Genomic DNA, 21,708 nt, shown 5'->3' on the forward strand with positions numbered 1-21,708 from the left:
GTCACAACTGTGCTATCCTTTTGAATTTTTTAAAATTTGACTCGCCCATTCATGCCTAGTCTGCACGTTTTGCAGAATTTTGTCGGTTAAAGGTTTGAGCAGCTGAGACAAATTTGAGATATTTGTAGAATCGCTGGTTTTCTGAAATGTGTGGCGTTTTACTACGGAGATAAAAAAAGCATTTTTTCGGAGATAACGATGTTAATCATGAATAGATGAAAAACATGCTGTGGCGCCCCGCTAGGGAGATAAATGTTAAGTAAATAAAACAACTTAAGTATTTATTAGCTTCTGATTCAAACCACAAGTGATTAAACAACTCAAAATATACTGACTGTTCTCGTCAAGTATCACAGCACAATTGCCGCAATGATTTAGCTTATACATGTTCTTTTTTTATAAGCATACAAAAGTCCGAAAACAGGCATAGAGATGCTTAGGTTCAAAGCTTAGTAAGGCTGAGAAATGCTTGAGGGGATGCTTAAATCTAAAACACAAATTTAGGGAAATACTGGAAATCCGCAAAATTCCAGCCAAAATCAGGAGAAAAACATTTTTCGTAGGCTTAAGTAATGTTTGCCATATGCTCAATTTTTCCCCATATCTGAGCCTAGATATGCTTATAAGTGCAATGCTTATAAAAAATATCCATATTTTCAAGTTAAATCACGCAAACGAGAGTGTCGAAGTGGATCATTGTCTAAACCGATGAATTCTTCATCAAATTTAAGGCGGTCGTTATCCAGTGATGTGAGCACTGTTCTAGTTAATTTCGCTTAGCGAAAGTATTACGATAGCCTTTCTGCGGTGTCCTCGGAAAAAAAATTAGAAAACGAAAGTGATTGATACGGTGGACGAACTCACTAAATTTAATTTACAAATTACACGCTCGTATAACCACGGACGATTTTCGCGGGTTTTCTTTGGATTACGTCATATATCTTTGTGTCTTTAGCTCCACAGTTTTGATTTACTTTATAAGAATCAAATCAATAACTCTTGATGGACGGTAATATACCTTTCGGTAATTAGTTCCTACAAAGTAAACAAAGGATGGCGCACAATATGACCTTATTTATTTTTCTTATAAGCATTTACTTTATAAGAATCAAATCAATAACTCTTTATAGACGGTAATATACCTTTCGGTAATTAGTTTTTACAAAGTAGAAAAGGGATGGCGCACAATATGAGCACATTTATTTTTCTTATAAGCATATACTTTATAAGAATCAAATCAATAACTCTTGATAGACGGTGATATACCTTTCGGTAATTAGTTCTTACAAAGTAAACAAGGAATGGCGCACAATATGAGCATATTTATTTTTCTTATAAGCATTTACTTTATAAGAATCAAATTAATAACTCTTGATAGACGGTGATATAGCTTTCGGTAATTAGTTGTTCCAAAGTAAACAAGGAACGGCGCACAATATGAGCTCATTTATTTTTCTTATAAGCATTTACTTTATAAGAATCAAATCAATAACTCTTTATAGACGGTAATATACCTTTCGGTAATTAGTTGTTCCAAAGTAAACAAGGAACGGCGCACAATATGAGCTCATTTATTTTTCTTATAAGCTTATACTTTATGATTTATTTTTCTTATAAGCAATTACTTTATAAGCATCAAATCAATAGCGAGATTATGTATCTGGAATTCTCTACGGCTACGGTTAAAGCGGCGAGGGAAATGGCGAGTAAGGCAAGTAATGGCGGGTGAAAGCAAGTTTGATATTTGACGTACGGCATTATGTCGACTTTGCTTAGACGGTGTTTTGGTGTTTTTCCCGTACAGAGCAAAGTAGACAACGACATGTCGCCTTTGTTGACGACCCGTACAGGCAGCCCCGCAACCGTAGCCGTAGAATATCTCCGATACATAATCTCGCTAATAACTCTTGATAGACGGTAATATACCTTTCGGTAATTAGCTCTTACAAAATAAACAAGAGATGGCGCACAATATGAGCGTATTCATTTTTCTTATATAAGCATTTGCTTTATAAGAATCAAATAAATAACTTTTGATAGACGGTGATATTACCTTTGTTTATTAGTTCTTAAAAATTAAACAACAGTTGTTCTTAAATTGGTCTCTTTTTTTAGCGATTTTAAGCCTCGTTGTTCTTGTAAAATTGTTTCATCAAGGCTCAATGTAAAGTAGATTTCAAATTGCCTTCAATCTCTACTTCTTGTTTTTCCTATGCAGTTTAAATTCTAGGCGAAATTTTCGACTTTAAGTCGTCTTGTTTCTATTCCCACTGACTGAAAAAATCTTACCGGGTCTGTGAGAAGGGGGTGTATTATTAAAACCACCAAAAGGTTAAACAGAATAAAACAGATTTTTTGTAGCTCCAAACATCACTTTCAGACAGGGATTCTTGTTAACAAAACCAATCCTACACTGTTCACTACACCATCAGCTCACAACATCCCAAATAATGAATGACATCTGAAACACTGTTAACATTTTTGCTGGTATTTTTATCTATACAAATCAATGCCAACATTATTTTAATCAAAGAAAATTGCTTGTTGGTAGGCTAAACTTTGATTAAATAATGGGTTACGAATTCAACATAATTACTGGAAAATTTTAACCAACCAGCTATTTTAATGGGCTTTTTTCCATTTTTATCACAGATACTTAAATGCCTTTTTATCGCTAATGATAATTGGATGTGATTTGCGAATGACGCCATAGTTGTGTGACATCTCTTTGCTCACGTATTTTCCTGATTTATTTTTCCCTATGATGATGAATTTTCACGTTGACGAAAAGAGAAATTTTCATGACGTAAAGAGAATTTTACTGTATGATGTTATTAAAAATTTATGATATTTAATCTTCTTTTTTTTCTGTGACACAGGATCGATCAAGTACATTAAGCTTTGTAGTTTGGCTTTTTCTGAACTTATCCTGTGGGAAAACATACTGCCGAAATTTTATGAAGCGCAGATCTGAATGATGAAGAAGCTCTTTAAGAATCATCTGCTGCTATAAATATCACATGTCTTTAAAGGGCGTATAGACATAGATAGATACACTCCTGTCTAATGTTCCACCAGTGGGATTTTAGGGGATTTTTTCCTGAGGCATAACCATCCTATAGAGAAGGCCTGGAGTAAGTTTCAGCTAGATTTTATTTTTTTCCCGTAAATTATGCTACACGACCCCACTAATATTTTGTCGTTTTTTTGACCATAAAAATGGTCATAAAGTTTGATACAAACATAGCTATTAAAATGCATATTGAGATTTTTGTGTATTTTAACGTTTCTCATAATTTAAAGTTCGGGCGAGAATTGCGATTTTAGTACTGCCGCTTTTTATTTCATTGGGTATTCCGATTTTAGAGGGGTTCAAGGCTATATTCCCAATTTTGAGCTTTTGAATCCTAAGATAAGGTCCTAAGTCCCAAGCTCATGTCAGAGTCAAAACTCATTCCAGAAGTAACTTTATCATTTACGGTGTTTAACATTTTTCGGGGATTCACCTTTTCATCAATCAAATATTTTGTCCACAAATTGCAGAAAAGTTGATCATTTTACCATATTTCTGCTGAAAAATATCCTTATCCTAGACTTACTTAATTAATTAGACAGATTTTTTCCAGTTTTTTTTTTCTAAGATTGATATATTTTTTTCTCGCTTTTTAAATTTTACTTTTGAATTTGAGAAGTTACCCTTGACCTTGAGAAATTCTGATGAAATGAAATGTATTGGTCGATTTTTTTGGATTTGCACGTTAAAAATCATCAAAAAGTATTCTATAGAAAGAACTCCACTAGTGATATCTTGATTTATTTACACCGCTATTGAGTAGTCCAGCCATTAGGATACCACTTTTCGAGAAAAAAAAAGGAGGGGACGGGGTGAACTCTTTGCCCCACTCACAATGCTCTGAGTCGAAGGGTTACAAGGGTTAATTTAAGTAGTTGATGATTGAGATCACTGATCTCTATATTAAAAACTGACCACTTTACGCTTCATGATCTGTGTCTCAGTAATTCACCCTTCCAGTAGCAGAAGATGTAGATCCGTGCTTGATCACGTGAAGAGCAACATGGTAGCTAAGCTGTGACTAACAGCAAAGTTTTTTTAATTTTTGGTTGTCTGCACTTTTTTGTTTGCACTGACAAGACTTGGATTGGATGATGTGGTGAGATGGACTGATAATTTCTGAAGAAATTTCTGAAGAAATTTCTGAAGAAAAATTATCGACCAATTAGTATTTTACCAGCTTTTTCTAAAATTTATGAGAGAATAATGCATGACCAACTTTCTTCGTACTTCGATGACATTTTCGATTCAAGACTCTGTGGCTTTAGAGCTAAACACAGCACTCAGCATGCATTAATTCAAATGATTGGACAATGGCATCAAAGTCTTGATGGGTCCGGAAAGGTGGGGGCAGTTTTAATGGACCTATCAAAGGCTTTTGATTGCATTGACCATAAACTCCTAGTTGCAAAGCTCAGAGCCTATGGACTCGATACAAAGAGTCTTGAACTTTTGAAATGTTATCTAAGTAATCGCTATCAGAGAACAAAAATCGGCTCCGAATATAGCGAATGGTTGGAAATCACTCTAGGTGTTCCTCAAGGCTCAATACTCGGGCCTCTTTTATTCAATATTTTTATAAATGATTTGTTTCTCTTTATATTGTAAAAGCCAGTATTTGCAATTTTGCCGATGATAATACTTTACACTCTTGTGCGGACACTCTTGAAGAGGTCATCTCAAATCTTGAGTTTGACCTAGAAGCAATCTTAGACTGGTTTTCAAACAACTACCTTGCCGCAAATCCCGGAAAGTTTCAAATGTTGGTTTTAGGAAATCGAAATGTTCCTGTAGAAATTACTGTTAGAAATATAACTATCAAATCTACGAACTCTGTTGAGCTCCTTGGTATCACCATTGACAATAATCTTTCTTTTGATATTCATATCAACCAACTTTGTTCTAAAGCCAGATCAAGAGTATGGAGCTTAAACAGAATTCGTATGTATCTAACTTTTGATCAACGAAAGTTGATTTTCAACTCTTATATCATGTCAATATTTAATTATGCACCAATAATCTGGATGTTTTGTAATAAAACTACATACCAAGAAATCACGAAAGTTCACAAACGGGCTTTAAGAATATTACTCTGTGATTTTAGAAATGATTATGAAGTATTGTTGCAAAACGCCGAATGTAAAACTGTGCATGAAATTCATCTTTGCTTTTTACTATGTGAGGTTTATAAATCTGAGAACAAATTGAATCCAAAGTTCATGCAACAAATTTACGTAACAAAGAAAATCAAATTCAACTTCCGAAACAAAATCTTAATGTCAATACCTTAGGCAAGCTCTGTTCGTTTTGGAACTCAATCCTTTTTATTTCGAGGAAGCCTGCTCTGGAATCAAATTCCTGAAAATATTAAGCTCAAATCCTCTATTGAATCTTTTAAATCCTCACTGAAAGAAAAATTAAATCTTAAAAATATTTGTCTTTGTAAAATATGTACATAAAATTTTTTCTTTTTTTAATTTATCATTCTATACTATATTATTGTATTCTATATAGTTGGTATTAATTAGTATTTAATTATAACTATGTCAGACCAACGTTAAATAAATTGGAAAATAAAAAAATAAATAAAATAAAATAAATAAAAATAAAGTTCAATGTTCAGCTGTTCAGGATATTTTTCTAAAGCTAATATTTTCAAGAAAAGTTATGGGGTCAAAATGGAAGCAAGAGCAGCCACCGGCTAGGAAGTAGGTAATGAAATGTCTGTTCTTGAGGTCCTTTTCTCCTGGAAAAAACTATCTGTTCTGTATCCTGGGCTCTCCTGGATTATATCATCTGTTCTGGGAAAAAATGGGACTCCTGGAAAAGAATAACAGCTATTCCCTAAGAAAGTTAAGATGCTCCTAGGAAATGAGACCTTTTAAGAAGATTATGAAGCTCCCTGGAAAATGGGGCATCTACTTGTGTTTTTCACAATTTAGCTCCTGGACTTTTTGAACAGATTGTTCGCTGGAAAATTGCATGTGTTTTTCCTTAAAATGTGCTCCTGGATTTTAAGAGCAGATGTCTTTAAGGCGACCCCTGGATTTTACACCGTCAACTGCTACTTTGGGGGGACTATGTCTATCCGACATCAAAACATGGGACGGCAATTTGCAATTCGGCCACCATTTCACCGAACCTCCAAAGTAATTTGATTTGAGTTAATGAACTGCGTATTAGAAAATACACAATTTCTCTTATGCACCAAATTGCAAATAGGATTTTAAATCGAAATATGAAAAAAATCTGTAGTGCTAGTGGAACACACGCGAATGTATTGGAACAAAGAAGACCAAATTAGTGGCAAAACGATGGAGCGTTTGACTTTACTCGCGCGTAAGTAAGTTATACACTCGTTATTTGTTAATCCCATCAGGCGATAGGCGGTTGGGCGGCGGGTGCTCTCTAATTCTTCGATCCGTGTCTGGTCATTTTAAATGAAAACAAAAAGTTTTTTAAAAGGGCGCGCTATCAGTGAAAGTTATTGTGACATGTTACGACAGAAAGTATGATTGATAAACTTGGTGGAGTTATCAAAACAAATTTTTTCTCAAAGAGATTTAACAGTAAGTGAAAATACAGGCCAATGCTTCGACCAATCGCCCCAAGTTAGAGCAGTTGACTGTACGGGTGTTTTGAGGAAAGTCTCTCCTAGATTTATCCATAAAATTTGATAGTTTGGTTCATATGTCCTCTGACCAACTCTAAATATTTGAGAAAAAGTGTTTTCTTTTGAGTGGGAAAAATCAATTTTCTTTACTTCTTTAAAAAAAAATACTTCACACACAGAAAATGTCCCCCGCGCGCGCAAACGCCTATTAATCTCCAAGGTGATGGTTTCTTCATAAAAGCAAAAGACACAAATATATTTTTTGGATCCTGGGCATGCGGGAATAGTATCAGGACGTGCAGGCAACCTTAGGTATGGGTGTGGTTTGGGCGTGGTTGCTGGGTATCAGATTGGCTAGGAATTGTTTTTTTTTCTATTTCTATTAGGTTGAGTTGCATGAGGCTTTAGAGGCCTATTCTATAGACTATAGACGCTTACTAATGAGCGTCCCATCAGCACTTTGAACTCACTACCCAATTCTCCTCACATGGCATGGGTTGACCCGGGCGAAGGAACGTTCACTTGCCAAATCAACTGCCGTGAGTGGGAATCGAACCCTGGCCTACTGCACAGAAGCCAAGGTCGACTACCACTATTCCACGGCACCTATACTTATTTGGGTTATTATCATTTAGAGTCAGGGTTGGAGCTCGAAACAAACACTTTTTTGTGATTTTCTCTTAATATAGTAAAGTCTCCGTAGTTTGTACAATATAAATAACCGTCAGAAAAACTTTCCTGCCATGAATCTGTGGAACAGTGCTTAGAGTGTTAGGTTTCTGATCATTGGAACATTGCATTTAGTGGGTTCTAATGCTACTGACGATGGCAATCTTTCGGAAAATCATTTAAACAGTGTTGAAAAACATAGAAAATAGCTCACAAAGTTCCAAAAAGTCAGAAAAACTACAAACTAGAGACTGAAAAGTACGAAATAAGTCCAAATGTGTCTTTCGCAATTGTGAAGAAGCCACAACCAATCTCCAAGCGTACCTTTAAGTGGGTCTGGGCTATATTCTAACTAGGACAGGGCCCTGGGCTTGAGGGCTGAAGTAAGAAGGTCAAATATTTGAGTGACTTGACGTTACCTACCATGGTTGGGTAACAGAGAAAAATGTTTAACTTTAAGGATTTGAAAGGGCTGATTTAGGACCCATTTTGAATCAATTTTTTGTTGGGAAAGGCTGCAGTATTTTGAAAACTTCCATAATTTTTTTTCAAATTGATTCGAAATGGGTTCGCTATGGATTAAAAGTGCTTGGAATTTTGCCTGCCTGAATTGTTGGTAGTGGAAATAAGTCTTAATCTGTCTGAGACATCATATCCCAGATACCTTAGGTACAGAATAACAGTTGCAAATGCTTAAATCTGGCCATGAAAAATACGTTTTGCGTGCCAAAATAGCACTCTATAAAGAATATGTCATAGATTATGGCGTGCTATTAGCCCTTGGAAAAGGGATTTTGTACATTCTGGTATATTTTAGGAGTGCTATTTTAGGTGTATGCCAGCATGTGCAAGTGCAATAGCACGCCATACACGGTCAGGCCTGCATAATGCTTACTTTTACATCAGTTTACATATTATATATTTTAAAGATTACAAATAATTAGTCAAAATTGACTACCTAATACCATCAAGTCTTCGGAGCTTACTGACTAAAGGCAACAAGGAACACAAAATGGAACATCGACCTTATGACATTATTGTTTATGGAGCTTCTGGTTTTACTGGACAATTTGCTGCAGTTGAAGCTGTTAGAACTTGCAAAGGAAAGAAAATTGGTTTAGCTGGAAGAACAAAAGCCAAGTTACAGGAAGTTGTTAAAAGAATTGAAAAAGAATTAGGTAAGGGTTGTTTTCAGCTGAACACATAGGAATTTTTGACGTGTAATTTAGATTTCCTTTTTTTTTACTTCTCTTTTCCAATTTTATTGCATGATCATTGCTGGTGTAAAGATTTGAATATTAAGCAATTGTCAAAGTACCTTTATTTCCTTACCATAAACTCAATATCATATTCTGCTCTGTTAAATTTTCAAACTATATATTATTCTAGGAAGTGACTGTGACTCAAAAGATATTGGTATTGTTGTTGCTGATAACAAGAATGAAGAATCTATCCGTGAAATGTGCAGACAAACCAAAGTTGTTGTCAACTGTGTTGGACCGGTAAAATTACACCCAAAATTTTTTATCTAATTTTATTTCACTGAAGTCAGTAGCTATCATAAATTAAAACTTCTACAATAGCAAGTGAATTTTTTGATTGAAAGGTGATGAATGATAAAAGGATACAGCCGTGCTGCAAATATATCAAATATTGGCAATAGAATTTCTAACATTAATTGAAACTTGTGTGTCTATGAATGTGCTATTCAAGAAATGGTCTGTATCCCCCATGGGGGTCACCTTTCCCAAAAGAGACCTCCTCAACGGGGGTACAAGTTTTTTTCTGGAATAGCCTAATGATAGAGTCTATGATAGAGTCTATCACTCACATTAATCTTTTTCTTTTACACTACACTATCTGCTTGTGTATGTTATATGGCTCAATACAACTCTTTCGTTCCCTTTTTTCATCTTCAACATTTTATCTTAGTTCCGATGGTATGGGGAGCTTGTAGTTGCTTCATGTGTTGAGATGGGAACAAATTATGTTGATATCACTGGCGAACCTGAGGTTAGTACAATGTAAACAAATGTTTAAATCTTTATAAATTATAGCTAGGACTTTTTCCCAATTTTTGATTCTGGTAGAAAGTTAGGCTAGCACTTTTCAAAATATAGTACAATTGAATGTTTTTTCTATATAAAGTAATAATGATAATCACAAGAATTTTCCTGAAAAGTTTCCAAGGTAAATTTGTTCTTTGATCCCTTACCAATTAAACTAGTTGGGATGATTTCATTTGGTAAAGAACGATTTTTTTGAAAAGGAAAAAGAGAGAAAAATTCTAAGCAATCATGCCGCTTTTCTTTTTTTCCAGTTTATGCAGACATGTCAAATTAAATATCACAAAGCCGCTGAAGAGAAAGGTGTTCACATTGTCAGCGCTTGTGGATTTGATAGTATCCCTGCTGATATGGGTCTGGAAATTCTTCGAGAAAGATTCCCAGGTACCCTTGTGATTTGTTTTCCTCTCTCTCTCAGTACTCCATTTTCTTCAATCATTGGGATAGATATCTCTTTTCATCCTGTTTGGTACAGAGCTACCTAAAGCTCCAATTAATAGACCTTATTGGAGTATTTGAAATTTCTAAAAAAGTGATGCATTGTGGGATTGTTTCGGGAGTATTACAATAGAAATCTCTTACTAGGAATTCCTCGAGGATATTCTATTGTAATACTCCCGAAACAATCCCACAATGCATTGCTTTTTTAGAAAAATCAAAAACTCCGATAGGCGATAAGATCTATTAGCTGATGTTGTCAGCATTTTATTGAGATTGGTTTGGTATGGGCTCGTTACTTAATAGCATTATCTTTGATTTTGTTTTTAAGGTGTTTTAACAGCAGCAGAGAGTTACATCCACATCAGATCTAAAAGAGTAAGAATAGCTCACTTCCAATGATAATCTTCATTCAGTTTTTTTTTCAATTTCTTGGAAGCCACATGTTTCAGTATTTTTGACCTTTTTGTAAAATCTTTAAGGAGTGAATAAATTCAATAGCAATAATCTCGAAAGTTAATCGTTTTTAGGCTAATTATGGAACATACTTGACCATTATCCACAGTGTCCAAAATCGCAATTCAGTAAAAGATCAACATAAAACCATCTTCAGACAGAAAATACCTTACACCGGACCAAGACTTCGTTTGAGGTATACCCTAGCTATATATTTTGATAGAAGTCCATAGTTCACATTGATCATAATAATAACCATCAGGGTGTCTGTAACGTGACCTTGAAAACCTTGAAATTGAATGAAATGTGAAAGAATTCCTTGAAAACCTTGAAAAAGCATGATTGTGACAGTAGTTGTCTTGTTTTGGCTTGGGTCCTCACTGAAGTTTTGGTCGATGCTAAAGCTCCAAATATTTTCTTGTTAAAACAACTCTCTGACTAAACTCACAAAGAAATACAGCTGCTTTAAGACCAACTAACTGTCGGCTCTACTGTGATTTTGACGCCAAATCTTGTATGGATCGTACTGACGTCGATATGTATATGATCTTCAAGCGGCTGTATTTTTTTGTGTGTTTTAGTCAGAGAGTTGTTGTAATACATTTTTTTGCTCAGAATTTCATGCTTTTTCAGATGGTACCAATCATTTCCGTTTATTTTGACTTTGAAAATAAGTTATTTCGCTACCCCTTATTTTCCCTTGCAGTTTTGCCTATAGCGTCACTATTTTGATCCCAAAATATTTCCCCGGGCCTTAAATACTTGACTCTTCTCAAAAAATTATAATTATATACTAAACTTTGAAATGGAACAGGTTTCGTTTAGTCCTATAAGAGTTGCCACGGAACCTGAAAACCTTGAAAATGATGGAAAAATATCCGTAGACCATTATTTAGTAGTAGGTATATATATCTAAAAAAACCTATAAAAAGGTTCTCAGCTTCTTAACTTGTATTAGTGTATGTTACCATTAATTCTAATTAAACTTATTTATTTGTTGTTTTTTGATTCTAGAAATGGTGGATTCAGCAACTCTGAGAATCGTTGGTTCATTCCTTTCCTTGGTGCAGACCCCTCAGTTGTCAAGAGAACTCAATATTATGAATCGATGGTGCACGACCGAATGCCAGTCCAATATTTCGCTTATTTTACAGTACCGTCTATCTTTTATATGATCTGTTTTGCTATCTTTGGAGTTGTTTTGTTTGTGTTGACCAAATTCTCTTTTGGAATCAAACTGTTGGAAAACGTAAGATATTGTGTAAACCATGTTTTGGTGATTTTACTTTTTAAAGGAAATTTCGTTTTTTTAAAGACTCTTTTGTATGGAATGCTTTTAAATTCTTTTCGATTTTTTATTCAAGACATGATAAAATTCAGAATAAGAAATAGAAAACTATGCAGTGGTAGAGCATCCGGCTACGGCGCTTAAGGCTGTTGGATCAACCCCCAGCCAGGTCATACCAAAGATTTCCGAAATGGTACTTGATGCCTCTCTGCTTGATGCTCAGCAATTAAGAGAAGGATCAAGGGTACGTGAAGCAATCCAGGGAGAAAGAGTGGCGCCCTCCCCTACCTTCAGGTAGATAGCTATCGAAAGAGCCTTCAGGTCGCCTCCGACTGCGTTCGCAGACTTACTTACTTCATAATGGAATTTGATTTTTACCTGTGATTGTTAATTTTAGCATCCAAAATTCTTCACTTTTGGTACGTTCTGCAAAGAAGGACCAACAAGGAAGGAGGTATAATAATGGAAACATTAATTGTAAATTTCAGGAGAAAGCAAAAAAATTAATAGCCCTTAATTTTCACTAGCACGATAATATTCTCTTTTTGATCAACTATTGATAAATAGAACTAAATAATGCTGGCAGCCTTGTTGATACTCTTTCCCAGTGTCAATACAAATGTTCTAATGCTTTAAAATGTCAATCTGATTTTAGATTGACGAGGGAAGTTTCAAAATTGTTTTTCATGGAAAAGGCTACAAGAAAGAACCTGAATCAAGGTTAGTAGCGTTTTTACGTGAAATACTGGAAAGCTAACTGCACTACTCAACCTAACTATAAACAGACTTTTTGAAAAGGAGGTCAAGCCATGATTTAGACTTGAATCGCTATCAAACGCCGTTTGGTTAGATATTTCCGCTATTGTATAAATCAAGTTTTGTTTGTTAGTAGTTGATACATTAGTATTTAGGGCTTACTTCATACTGTTTGTACATAAAAGTTATCTTTAAAGTTCTATTTCAATGTTCTTAAGGGCTCTGACCATAGTCAGAAAATTGATTTTAGTATCTGAACATAAAAGTTATGTTTTAGATTCTTTAACACTTTTAACAAAGAATTGCCTTTATAAATTGCTTTTTAATCAAACCCCTTAAGAGTAGTTAAGAACTCAATTGCAAAAATGACGTTATGAACTTTAAAAAGACGTTAATAATATGTTGCATCACTTTCTTTTATAAAAAGTGCTAAGTTTTAATGGGTAATTAACCTTTTTGTTTCGAACTTTTTTCAAACTGTCCGCAAAGAATTGAACTATTTTAAATTTTGCGGAAAATTTTTCTAAAAAGATGCAAAATTGATGAAAAACCACTATTTTGAAGATTTTGAGACAAAGAAGCATTTACAAAAATTTTCCGCAAAAATGTTTATTGTTCGGTAAAAGATACACCATCTACTGTGAAAATTTTTTCAAAATGTTTTTTCTTCGCCGAAACTAAGCTCTTCAAAGTTGAAATACTCTTCCTCGCAAAAGTCTTCATTTTTTTCTTCATCAAATTTTTTCAATGCAATTTTTGAATTTTCAGATTCAGGAATAGTTTGTCTAACAGAAAATGTATAACATGCCATAGATTTGTTGGTTACATCAGTCAGAAAACACATTTTAAACACGGCAATTATGAAAAATTCACTATGGTCAGAGCCCTTAAGTTATCAAAAATAGCAAATAAATTTTTTTTTCCGGCCGGACGCATGAGAGCTTTTTTCCTTCACCCGCATTCCGAAAACACTACATCTTTTTATTTTCGTCTTACTTCATAATTTTTAGGACAAGTGCAGGAAGACCTGATCAAAGCATGTCATTGAAGTTCTCCGGACCTGGTATTATTCTATTTCTTATCTAAACAATACTGTATTTATCAACCAGATAGGATTGGCGTCAAATGTCGAAAGCCGTTACAATGATTTTCTCATAGTCACAGAATTTTGATGTCATCTTCCCTTGGTAAACTTTACCCAATCCTTTCGTGGCTGTTAGGTTGATAAGTGTATTGTTTGATTTGATTTTTAGATACATTAATCCGTTTTGAAAAAGAAAACAGCTTTAGTTTAGAATTCAACCCCCCACCTAAGGAAACCAAGGACTCTTATATTAAAAAAAATCAAAACACTGAGCAGCAGAATCATCTGACAGTTTTCATCTTAATTATTATTTTTCAGAGGCAGGATACATTTTCACTTCAACGTGCGTCGTCGCAGCTGCTGCTACCATTTTAGATGACAACCTCATCAACAAGTAAGTTCACTCATTGATTGGTTGTCATTTATCCGATGCAGCTGGGGTGATGAAATGACTAACAATGTTGAATCACTCTTGAGAGCAATCTATCTCCCAGCTTGTCACTCAACACCGCCAATATCTCATGGCTATGTTACGTCGCAAGCACTTGGGTCAAAAGTGTGTTGTATATGACTACTCCATGATTAGTCTATGCTAGAATAGGCGATTATCCCGGGACAGGGCCCGAAAGGCCGACCACCCTTACTTTAATTATCTTCCTCCTCACAGTTATGCATGCATGTTGTCATAGAATTTCTATGACAATACTGTTTCGAATTCATGTTGCGAATTGGACTGTTACATTAGATTTCCATACAGGGGGGTTGACGAACCTTTTTAAGGCAAAAAGAGATTCTTAGAAATGTGTGGATACCCTCTGGAAAGTGACAAGACTTTCAAAAGAACCCTTGGAAAAATTTATTTCCGACCTTAAAAGTGATGATGGACAAACTAAAATCAGTCTTTTACCTCCTGGAAATTTTAGAATAAACTTTCACCCCCTGGAAAAATGAAAAAATATTCCTTTATACCCCTGGAAATTCTTCTCCGATTACCCCCTGGAAATGTTCGCCCACCCCCTGTATGGATATAAAATGGAATGCCCCATTCCGTTTAGGATATCTTTAACCTGATAAGTCGGCGGGTTTTTGTGGCGTAACAGTAATTTGTAAAAAAAATGTCCTTATTCACTTGAAGAAATTTATTTAAAACTTAAATAAATAATATTTTCATGGAACTAAATTACAATTTTTAATTAACTCTTCATTTAATTACAGAGGTGGTGTTTTGACTCCTGCTTCAGCTTTCCGAAAGACCAAATTTGTTGAACGATTGGAAAAACGAAACGTCAAAATTGAAGTGATGAATTAAAAGAGATTTGGGGCCCAAGTGGAAAATCAATACTAAAGCCTATACTAAGGCCTATGTGGTACTCCTATTTCTTCTGCATTAAAAAGTATTTAAAATGATTTTGATATTTAGTTTGTTTCTTGCAATTTTAGAATTTAGACCTTTGTTTTTCAATGCAGCTCGTTTTATACTGCATTATCTTGAAGTTAATTAAAAAAAAAGGTTTTTGTAGGGATAATTTATAATTTGAAATGATTTTTAATTACGTGCGTTCGTACAAATTTGATTATGTATAGTTTTTGTCAATATCAAAATACAGTATTTTCTAGCATTCACATTTTATACAAGTAAATCTCAGACCAAATATATCAACTTTTACAAATCCGAGGGTATACGATACTTCCATGGGGTCTAGACATTGTTGATTTTTTTTAGAATTTTATATTCTCGATTGATACCTTTTCAACCTGTCTTATTATCGTCTTATCAGCTCAACCATTTTCGAACCTCATCGAACCCTTTATAGTGTGTATCTCGTGACCAGAGCCAACTCAGCCCTCTAACCAAATTTGGTCGGTAAATGAGAACTCCTGCAATTAGTGGGTCAATCACGGGTCTTCGGCTACCGCAGGTTGCGCTGTGTTGACTTCACTTCCAGTGAAGTAAAACTTGCCTTGCTACAAGAATCCTACCCATAGGTCATAGAATTAGCCAATGTAACCCTCTGAAAACGGCTGATTGATTGATTGATTGATTGATTGATTGATTGATTGATTGATTGATTGATTGATTGATTGATTGATTGATTGATTGATTGATTGATTGATTGATTGATTGATTGATTGATTGATTGATTGATTGATTGATTGATTGATTGATTGATTGATTGATTGATTGATTGATTGATTGATTGATTGATTGATTGATTGATTGATTGATTGATTGATTGATTGATTGATTGATTGATTGATTGATCGATTGATCGATTGATTGATTGATGATTTTGATGTGATTTTCATTGATTCTTATAGGAAAAATAGTTAAATTGAAAGCGACAAACATACCCAGGAAAGGAATATGAAATCAATTTGATGTGATTTGATGATGAACAAGTTAAGGTTGGAAGTCATTTCATAAAGAGGTAAGTTTTGTTTTGGAGCTGAAATCCCGTTTGGAATAATCAAAGTTTCAATGTTGGTATATAGTATAGAAGGCAGGCAAACCCTCAAACATTTTCCTATTACCACCTTTTTAGGGGAAGCATCTTGAAGGAAGACCTTGAGCCTCCCCCTTTAAAACACCTACAAGTTGTAAAAGTTACCTAACTGTGAAGTCAGTCATTTTTGCTGTTTTTGGTTATTTTTGGCCGTTTCAGGCCTACTTCAAAGGGATGTAACTTTTTATCTATAAAAGATACGAAAAATCTGAACACAGATTCGAAATAAGCAAGATCCAAATAATTAAAAGAAATTCATGTCATGATTTTTGAAAAAGTAGAAAAAATCTTAATTTTTTTATCTTCATATTTCTTCTTCACTTTCCAATTCTTCAAAGATCTTTTATCCTTTAGATTATTCTCCTTGAAAATATCTTTCCAACGGTGTATAACTTTCTAACATAGCATGAATGGGTGCTGAGAAAATGTCAAAAAACTTAAATGCCCACATATTTTTGAGACAGACTTTAGATATGGATAATAATGAGACAATTACAAAATTCTTTGGTTCGGCCACCTGTCTGGTTTGTATTTTACAGACCGGAGTGTAAATCTAGTTAGAATCGGGTATTGGCCGATCGGCTATTTCGATTTGGCTGAGATTTGTTCGTGAAAATTTGTCAAATAAAACAGGCTTGTAACGGAAAAAATTGTTTCCATGAGTGTTTGATACTTTGCAGAATGATCTGTAAAATATATAAAAACCCCGTCAGAACTTAAAAGTTTCGCGATCTTTCGACTTGAAATTTTCACCAATGATGGACCATGTAAGAATGTGTTGTAAATTTCAAATTCGTCATTTGTGTGATTGGTATTTTACAGAACCGGTCCGTATTTCATATATTTTGCTCACCTTCGGCATAACCGTTAGTTTCATACTCAACACTGGTCAGAATTTAAAGTCAAAAGCATGTGCCAGTCCTGAAATATAATAACCTAATGCTGACTTGGGCAAAGATTTTGTGCCTTTCTGTAAGATACACGAGCCAGTGTAGTTTACTTCTAGAGAATTACGATATATTTGTCCTGTCAAAATTTCATATTGATATCATTAATAGTTTATTATAGAGTTATAAACTATTTAACGACAGGTTTTCAGATTCAGTTCTTTATATTAGTTTTAACTCTTTTTCTTTCAGTTTGGTAAAGAAGTGGAAGATCATAAAGATTTGGAACGTTTGAGAGATTCCTGATTGCACTGGTATGCCTTTTTTATTTCATTTTTAGGCCTGGGGCTTTTTCAGAAAAAAATTGAATATGGGGGTGCAGGATATAATATTTCTAGGAAATTTACCACCCAGACATTTTGACTTTTGACCCCCCGGACAACAGGTTTAACCCCCTGGACAAGCATCAGTTGACCCTTTGGACATTCAAAATTACATAATTACATTCAAACAGAGCAAAATTACCCCCAAACAGAGCAAGTTACCCCCCCCACCGGACAAGGCAAATTTTACAGATTTTTCACTAGCCCCGGACACTATATGATTCACCCCCCATGTACGGACATTTTCTGGAAGAGCCCCTTTCCGAAAAAGAATGTCTGATCGTCTGTCCATTCTGACACTGGTCACTTTAATGACATTACAACAATTTGAACCTTGGTTGCTTTGCGATTTTCCTAATTTTGCAACTGTGCCCACAAAAGATACTAAAGGTGAACCGTAGACGATGTTATCGTCCGTTACATCGAAAGTAAAAACGAGAAAATATGGCGTTATCCGGAAAAAAAAATCGGCGGGAAACGGACGATAACTCTTTGGCATAAAAAGACTGGCAAACTCTACCGACTCTACTCTTTTCGGTTTTTCTTCGACTTTGGGCTTATTTCTTAGGATAGTGATTTGTCTTATACTATAACATAGTCTAGGTGAACCAGTGATGCTCGCACGTTCGATAGTATTCACCACCTACGAATACACACGATATCCGTATGTCTGTCTTTCACCGCAAAGGCTCATATGGAATCGAGGTTTTGGCGGGAGTTTGCATGGTTTGTTTTAGAGACGGCCTTATCTGATATTCCGGTGGTGGATTGGTAGCCGCCCACGCTAAAGCTCTAAAGGAGCGGGCCAATTTCCCATCGGAGAGGAATAATAGTCGGCCTTTGATGTGCCGAATCTATCTAAAAATATTTCGGTTGAACCCGCCAGTCCTCAAAAACGAGGGCTGAGTTACCAGACCCCCGCTGCAAAGTCCTTGACGCGGTCTTGCAAAATTCCGTAATCTAAACCTTCCAGATGTTGAAAATTTTCCCGACCTTCAGAGCTTTGGCGTGTCGGATGAAAATTTCACCATCTGGGTGCCAGAGGCGAACTAGAAATGCCGTGCGCCGAGAAAATGAATCTTCCCTGTTCTTGTAAAAGCCGACCGCGTTGTTAAGGGTTAGTAGGCGGATTCGATGAATGAGGTGTATTTGTTTATATCTTGGTAAGCATTCTTTTTGATCCTGACGTTTTTTCATATTCTCCGATTAGTCCATTCTATGCAAAACACTATATGCAATGCAATGGTCAATACTTATTATTACTTGTATCATGTAAATCATGATTTTGCAGTGTAAATTGATGCGAATGAAAGTTTGAGTGCAAAATTTGGTCAGGTGATAATAACAACAATAATTTTTATTATAACAAGTAGAAATAGTTTCGTAATTGCATATCTGTAGTTTACTCGCCAGAACTGACGTATGTATATTTTATATGGACAGTAACGGTGTTCTATTTGCCTACAAACAGACGCGTTTTTTAATTTTGAAATATTCTGATTAAAACCGAAGATCGAAAAAGTTCGAACCTTTTTGCCAATAAAATTTCTTTCTTTCTTCAATGATATTTTGTCAGCTTACGTGCATTTTGTCTCCGTGTATATGTTTATGCTTTCAACCCTATAAAAAAGCAGTTTTCGATGCGGTCAAATTTCAGTTGCAAACTTCTTTTCAAAAATGATCATGCTCTGCAATCTTTTATTTATTCTGGTGATTTTTGTTACAAAAACGCAAGCAGCTTACCAGAACAAGCTGGTGGTGGACTGTTTAAACCGAAATGATAACAATGGTCGTTACTTAATCAATGTCTTTTATGCAGACACTTCGAAAGGTCTCCGAGCACATGGCATAAGAGGAACTTGTACCCCTGGTTCCTTTCAAGTTCATGATTTAAACGAAAGGATTGGCTACGCATGGGTTAAAGGTAAATCTAGCTCTAAAGCCTACATTAAAGTCTCCTCCCAACAAAATGTGAACGGCCGTTATATGTATGAAACATGGTCTTATAAGGGCAGCAAAGCATTTGTGTTGACTTCACAAAAAACAAACCTACAAGAACATCTTCAGTACCGAAGATTTCCGAATATGATCAGATGTGATGGTGAAGATGGCCGTGACCGTAATGGTTATTGCGAGTTGTCCGGACCCAAACGGCAATCCCTGAAAACCGATCAAGCACCGTACTATGGAACCGTTTATCAAGTCAAACCAGTACCGTTTCTTCAATCAACTTTTCAAAGTTTGATCTATCAAGGAATCACAAAAGGCGGAGCTATCCATGGCCAATACTGGGATTACCGCAATGGAAAATGGAACAAAGATGATTGCTACACGTTCACAGCTCGTTTCTCAGATGGGCATTCATTTGAAGTGACCTGCCCTACCAAGGATTTTAGTTCTCAACAAGATGCTACTACCAAAGCATCTGCTTTGTTGCGAACACTTGGCCAACTTCCTAAATTCGCTCGATCGTGGTTAAAAACCATCGCTATCAATGGTGGTGGTCAAGGATCAAGAGCGGGCGCTAACAGCTGGCGTAAGAGCATGACTGTGAATTTGACGCCCTCGCATATCAATAATGCGTTCACTCTCTTTTTACATGAAGGAGCTCATGTTGGTATGTTAGATATCCAGAACAGCCAGAAATGGAAGACAGCTCAAACATTGGATCCTTTATTTATCTCCTCTTACGCCAAAGGTAGCCCGAAACACGAAGATGTCTCTGAAAGCTTTGTACCATGGTTGAAAGTGCGACAAGATCCAAATTCAGCTCAAAGCTTATTAATTAAGCAAACTATACCAAACCGATTGGCAGTCTTTGATGATTTGGTATGTTCCAAATATCCAGATACTTGCTTGAAAATATAATTCTTGTCAATTTTTGTCAAAGTCTGCGCTGATAAAATGGACAGTCCGTTTACATGTTTTTTTTATAAGCATACAGAAATCCGAAAACAGGCTCAGAGATGCTTAGGTCGAAAGCTTAATAAGGGCTGAAAAATGCTTGAGGGGATGCTTAAATCTAAAGCATAAATTTAGGGAAATACTGAAAATCTGTAAAATTCCAGCCAAAAAAAGCCAAAATCAGGAAAAAAACATTTTTCGTAGGCTCAAGTAATGCTTGCCATATGCTTAGTTTTTCCCCATATCTGAGCCTAGATATACTTATAAGTGCAATGCTTATAAAAAAAACATGTATAGCTCTTTAGGGAGAGACGATATCACTAAAAAAAAACATCATTGGAATGATAGTTTCAAGTGGATTGAATATTGATGGTGTAGATGAAAAATGGATTATTTTCAGTGATATGTTTTTGTCCTCAAAAGCAGTATTTAAAAAATACGGACTTTCCATTTTTTCGGAACAGACTTTAGATATGACAGTGTCAATGCACAAATCTGACATAGTTTTATTGGAATGTAAAACTCAGGCTAATTGATTCGTTTTGTTTTTCGTTTCAAAATATAAACGAGCCCCTCAGCGGCAACCCTCATTAACTGTATAACAGTCCGCCAGATTCTAGTTGTTCTTTGTAGGTAAAAATAGAATGAAGCAATGTTCTTATTTGAAAATAGGGTATTGCGAGTCTTCTTCACATCTAGTCTTTTATGTTTATGTACTATTCCTAATTATAATTCTCAACTCCAAATATATATATTTTTCTTTCTAAATAGCGAATTACCGTCTCAAATGCTACTAGTCTACTGCACTGGACGATAAACGTCATCAAAATTATCAGGAAGCAAAGCTTAATCATAAGTAAGACTCTAGTCTAGAATAATGGTTTTTCCGCAAGGATTATATTTTTATTCGTTTTCAGTAGTAGAAAGAAAAGGTTTTAACAATTATCTAGATGACAGTGGACGGTCTATAGAGATTATTGCCAAGACTAGTCCTAAAAACATACCTAACAGACCCGGTTTAATTTTTTCAAGGACCGATATTCCCATATTTTTATGACTGAGGATTTAAATTCCATTGTTTTCAAGTCAGAAAATTCAGTGAGGATGGAGTAAAAAGCATAATATTTTGCAGTTTGGGATTGGTTTATTTAATTATTTTCAGTGGGGACAAAGATTAATAATTTTCCACCGGGGACGATATTTTGGCAAATTTTCCAGTGGGAAGGCGTCCCAGTGGGTCTGTGAGAAGGGGGTGTCTAAAAGTCAAGGGATTAGTTAATTCTACCTTCCATCATTTTCTCAATAAAGTTGGCTGCGTGAGATCGTTATATGGCAAGAAATCAGTGGATCTAAAACTATACTAGTTATTACAGGTTTTAAAATTGTTGAAATAAAATTGAATTTGATTACAATTAATCGATACCTTAGTCCCAAGGTAATTAAAATGGGCTTTTGAAATGCAAATTGAGTAATTAACACATTAAAATGTGTATAAACTACAAGGATTTAAATTTATATTAATTCTTTTCGTTTTTTTTTTCTACACCATTCAGGGACTTTTTGAACTAAACTCAAACAGGGGAATCA

General features: G+C 35.1%; 2 protein-coding genes across 2 annotated transcripts in view; one reads left to right on the forward strand and one right to left on the reverse strand.

Moving 5' to 3' along the window:
* LOC136814452 (uncharacterized) overlaps positions 1-21,708 on the reverse strand; it is a 792,139-nt gene that overhangs the window by 736,622 nt on the left and 33,809 nt on the right. The window lies entirely within an intron of this gene.
* On the forward strand, positions 8,260-15,113 carry LOC136814462 (saccharopine dehydrogenase-like oxidoreductase). Its single transcript, XM_067071014.1, has 12 exons — positions 8,260-8,533; positions 8,745-8,857; positions 9,288-9,368; positions 9,676-9,805; positions 10,191-10,237; positions 10,390-10,511; positions 11,330-11,564; positions 12,001-12,057; positions 12,259-12,323; positions 13,370-13,422; positions 13,762-13,837; positions 14,659-15,113. Exons 1-12 carry the CDS (start codon positions 8,368-8,370, stop codon positions 14,750-14,752), a joined length of 1,239 nt encoding a protein of 412 aa, XP_066927115.1. The 5' UTR covers positions 8,260-8,367; the 3' UTR covers positions 14,753-15,113.

This window comes from Clytia hemisphaerica, unplaced genomic scaffold (genome assembly GCF_902728285.1).
Source record: "Clytia hemisphaerica strain Z4C2 unplaced genomic scaffold, Clytia hemisphaerica genome assembly, whole genome shotgun sequence".
Lineage (NCBI taxonomy): Eukaryota > Metazoa > Cnidaria > Hydrozoa > Leptothecata > Clytiidae > Clytia > Clytia hemisphaerica.

Excerpts from the sequence above, each read along its gene's own strand:
- LOC136814462 (XM_067071014.1), top strand. The coding sequence starts at position 8,368 with ATGGAACATCGACCTTATGACATTATTGTTTATGGAGCTTCTGGTTTT. Across the intron at positions 8,858-9,287 it reads TTGTCAACTGTGTTGGACCG|TTCCGATGGTATGGGGAGCT; the intron begins GTAAAATTACAC and ends ATTTTATCTTAG. Across the intron at positions 10,238-10,389 it reads TCCACATCAGATCTAAAAGA|GCTAATTATGGAACATACTT; the intron begins GTAAGAATAGCT and ends AATCGTTTTTAG.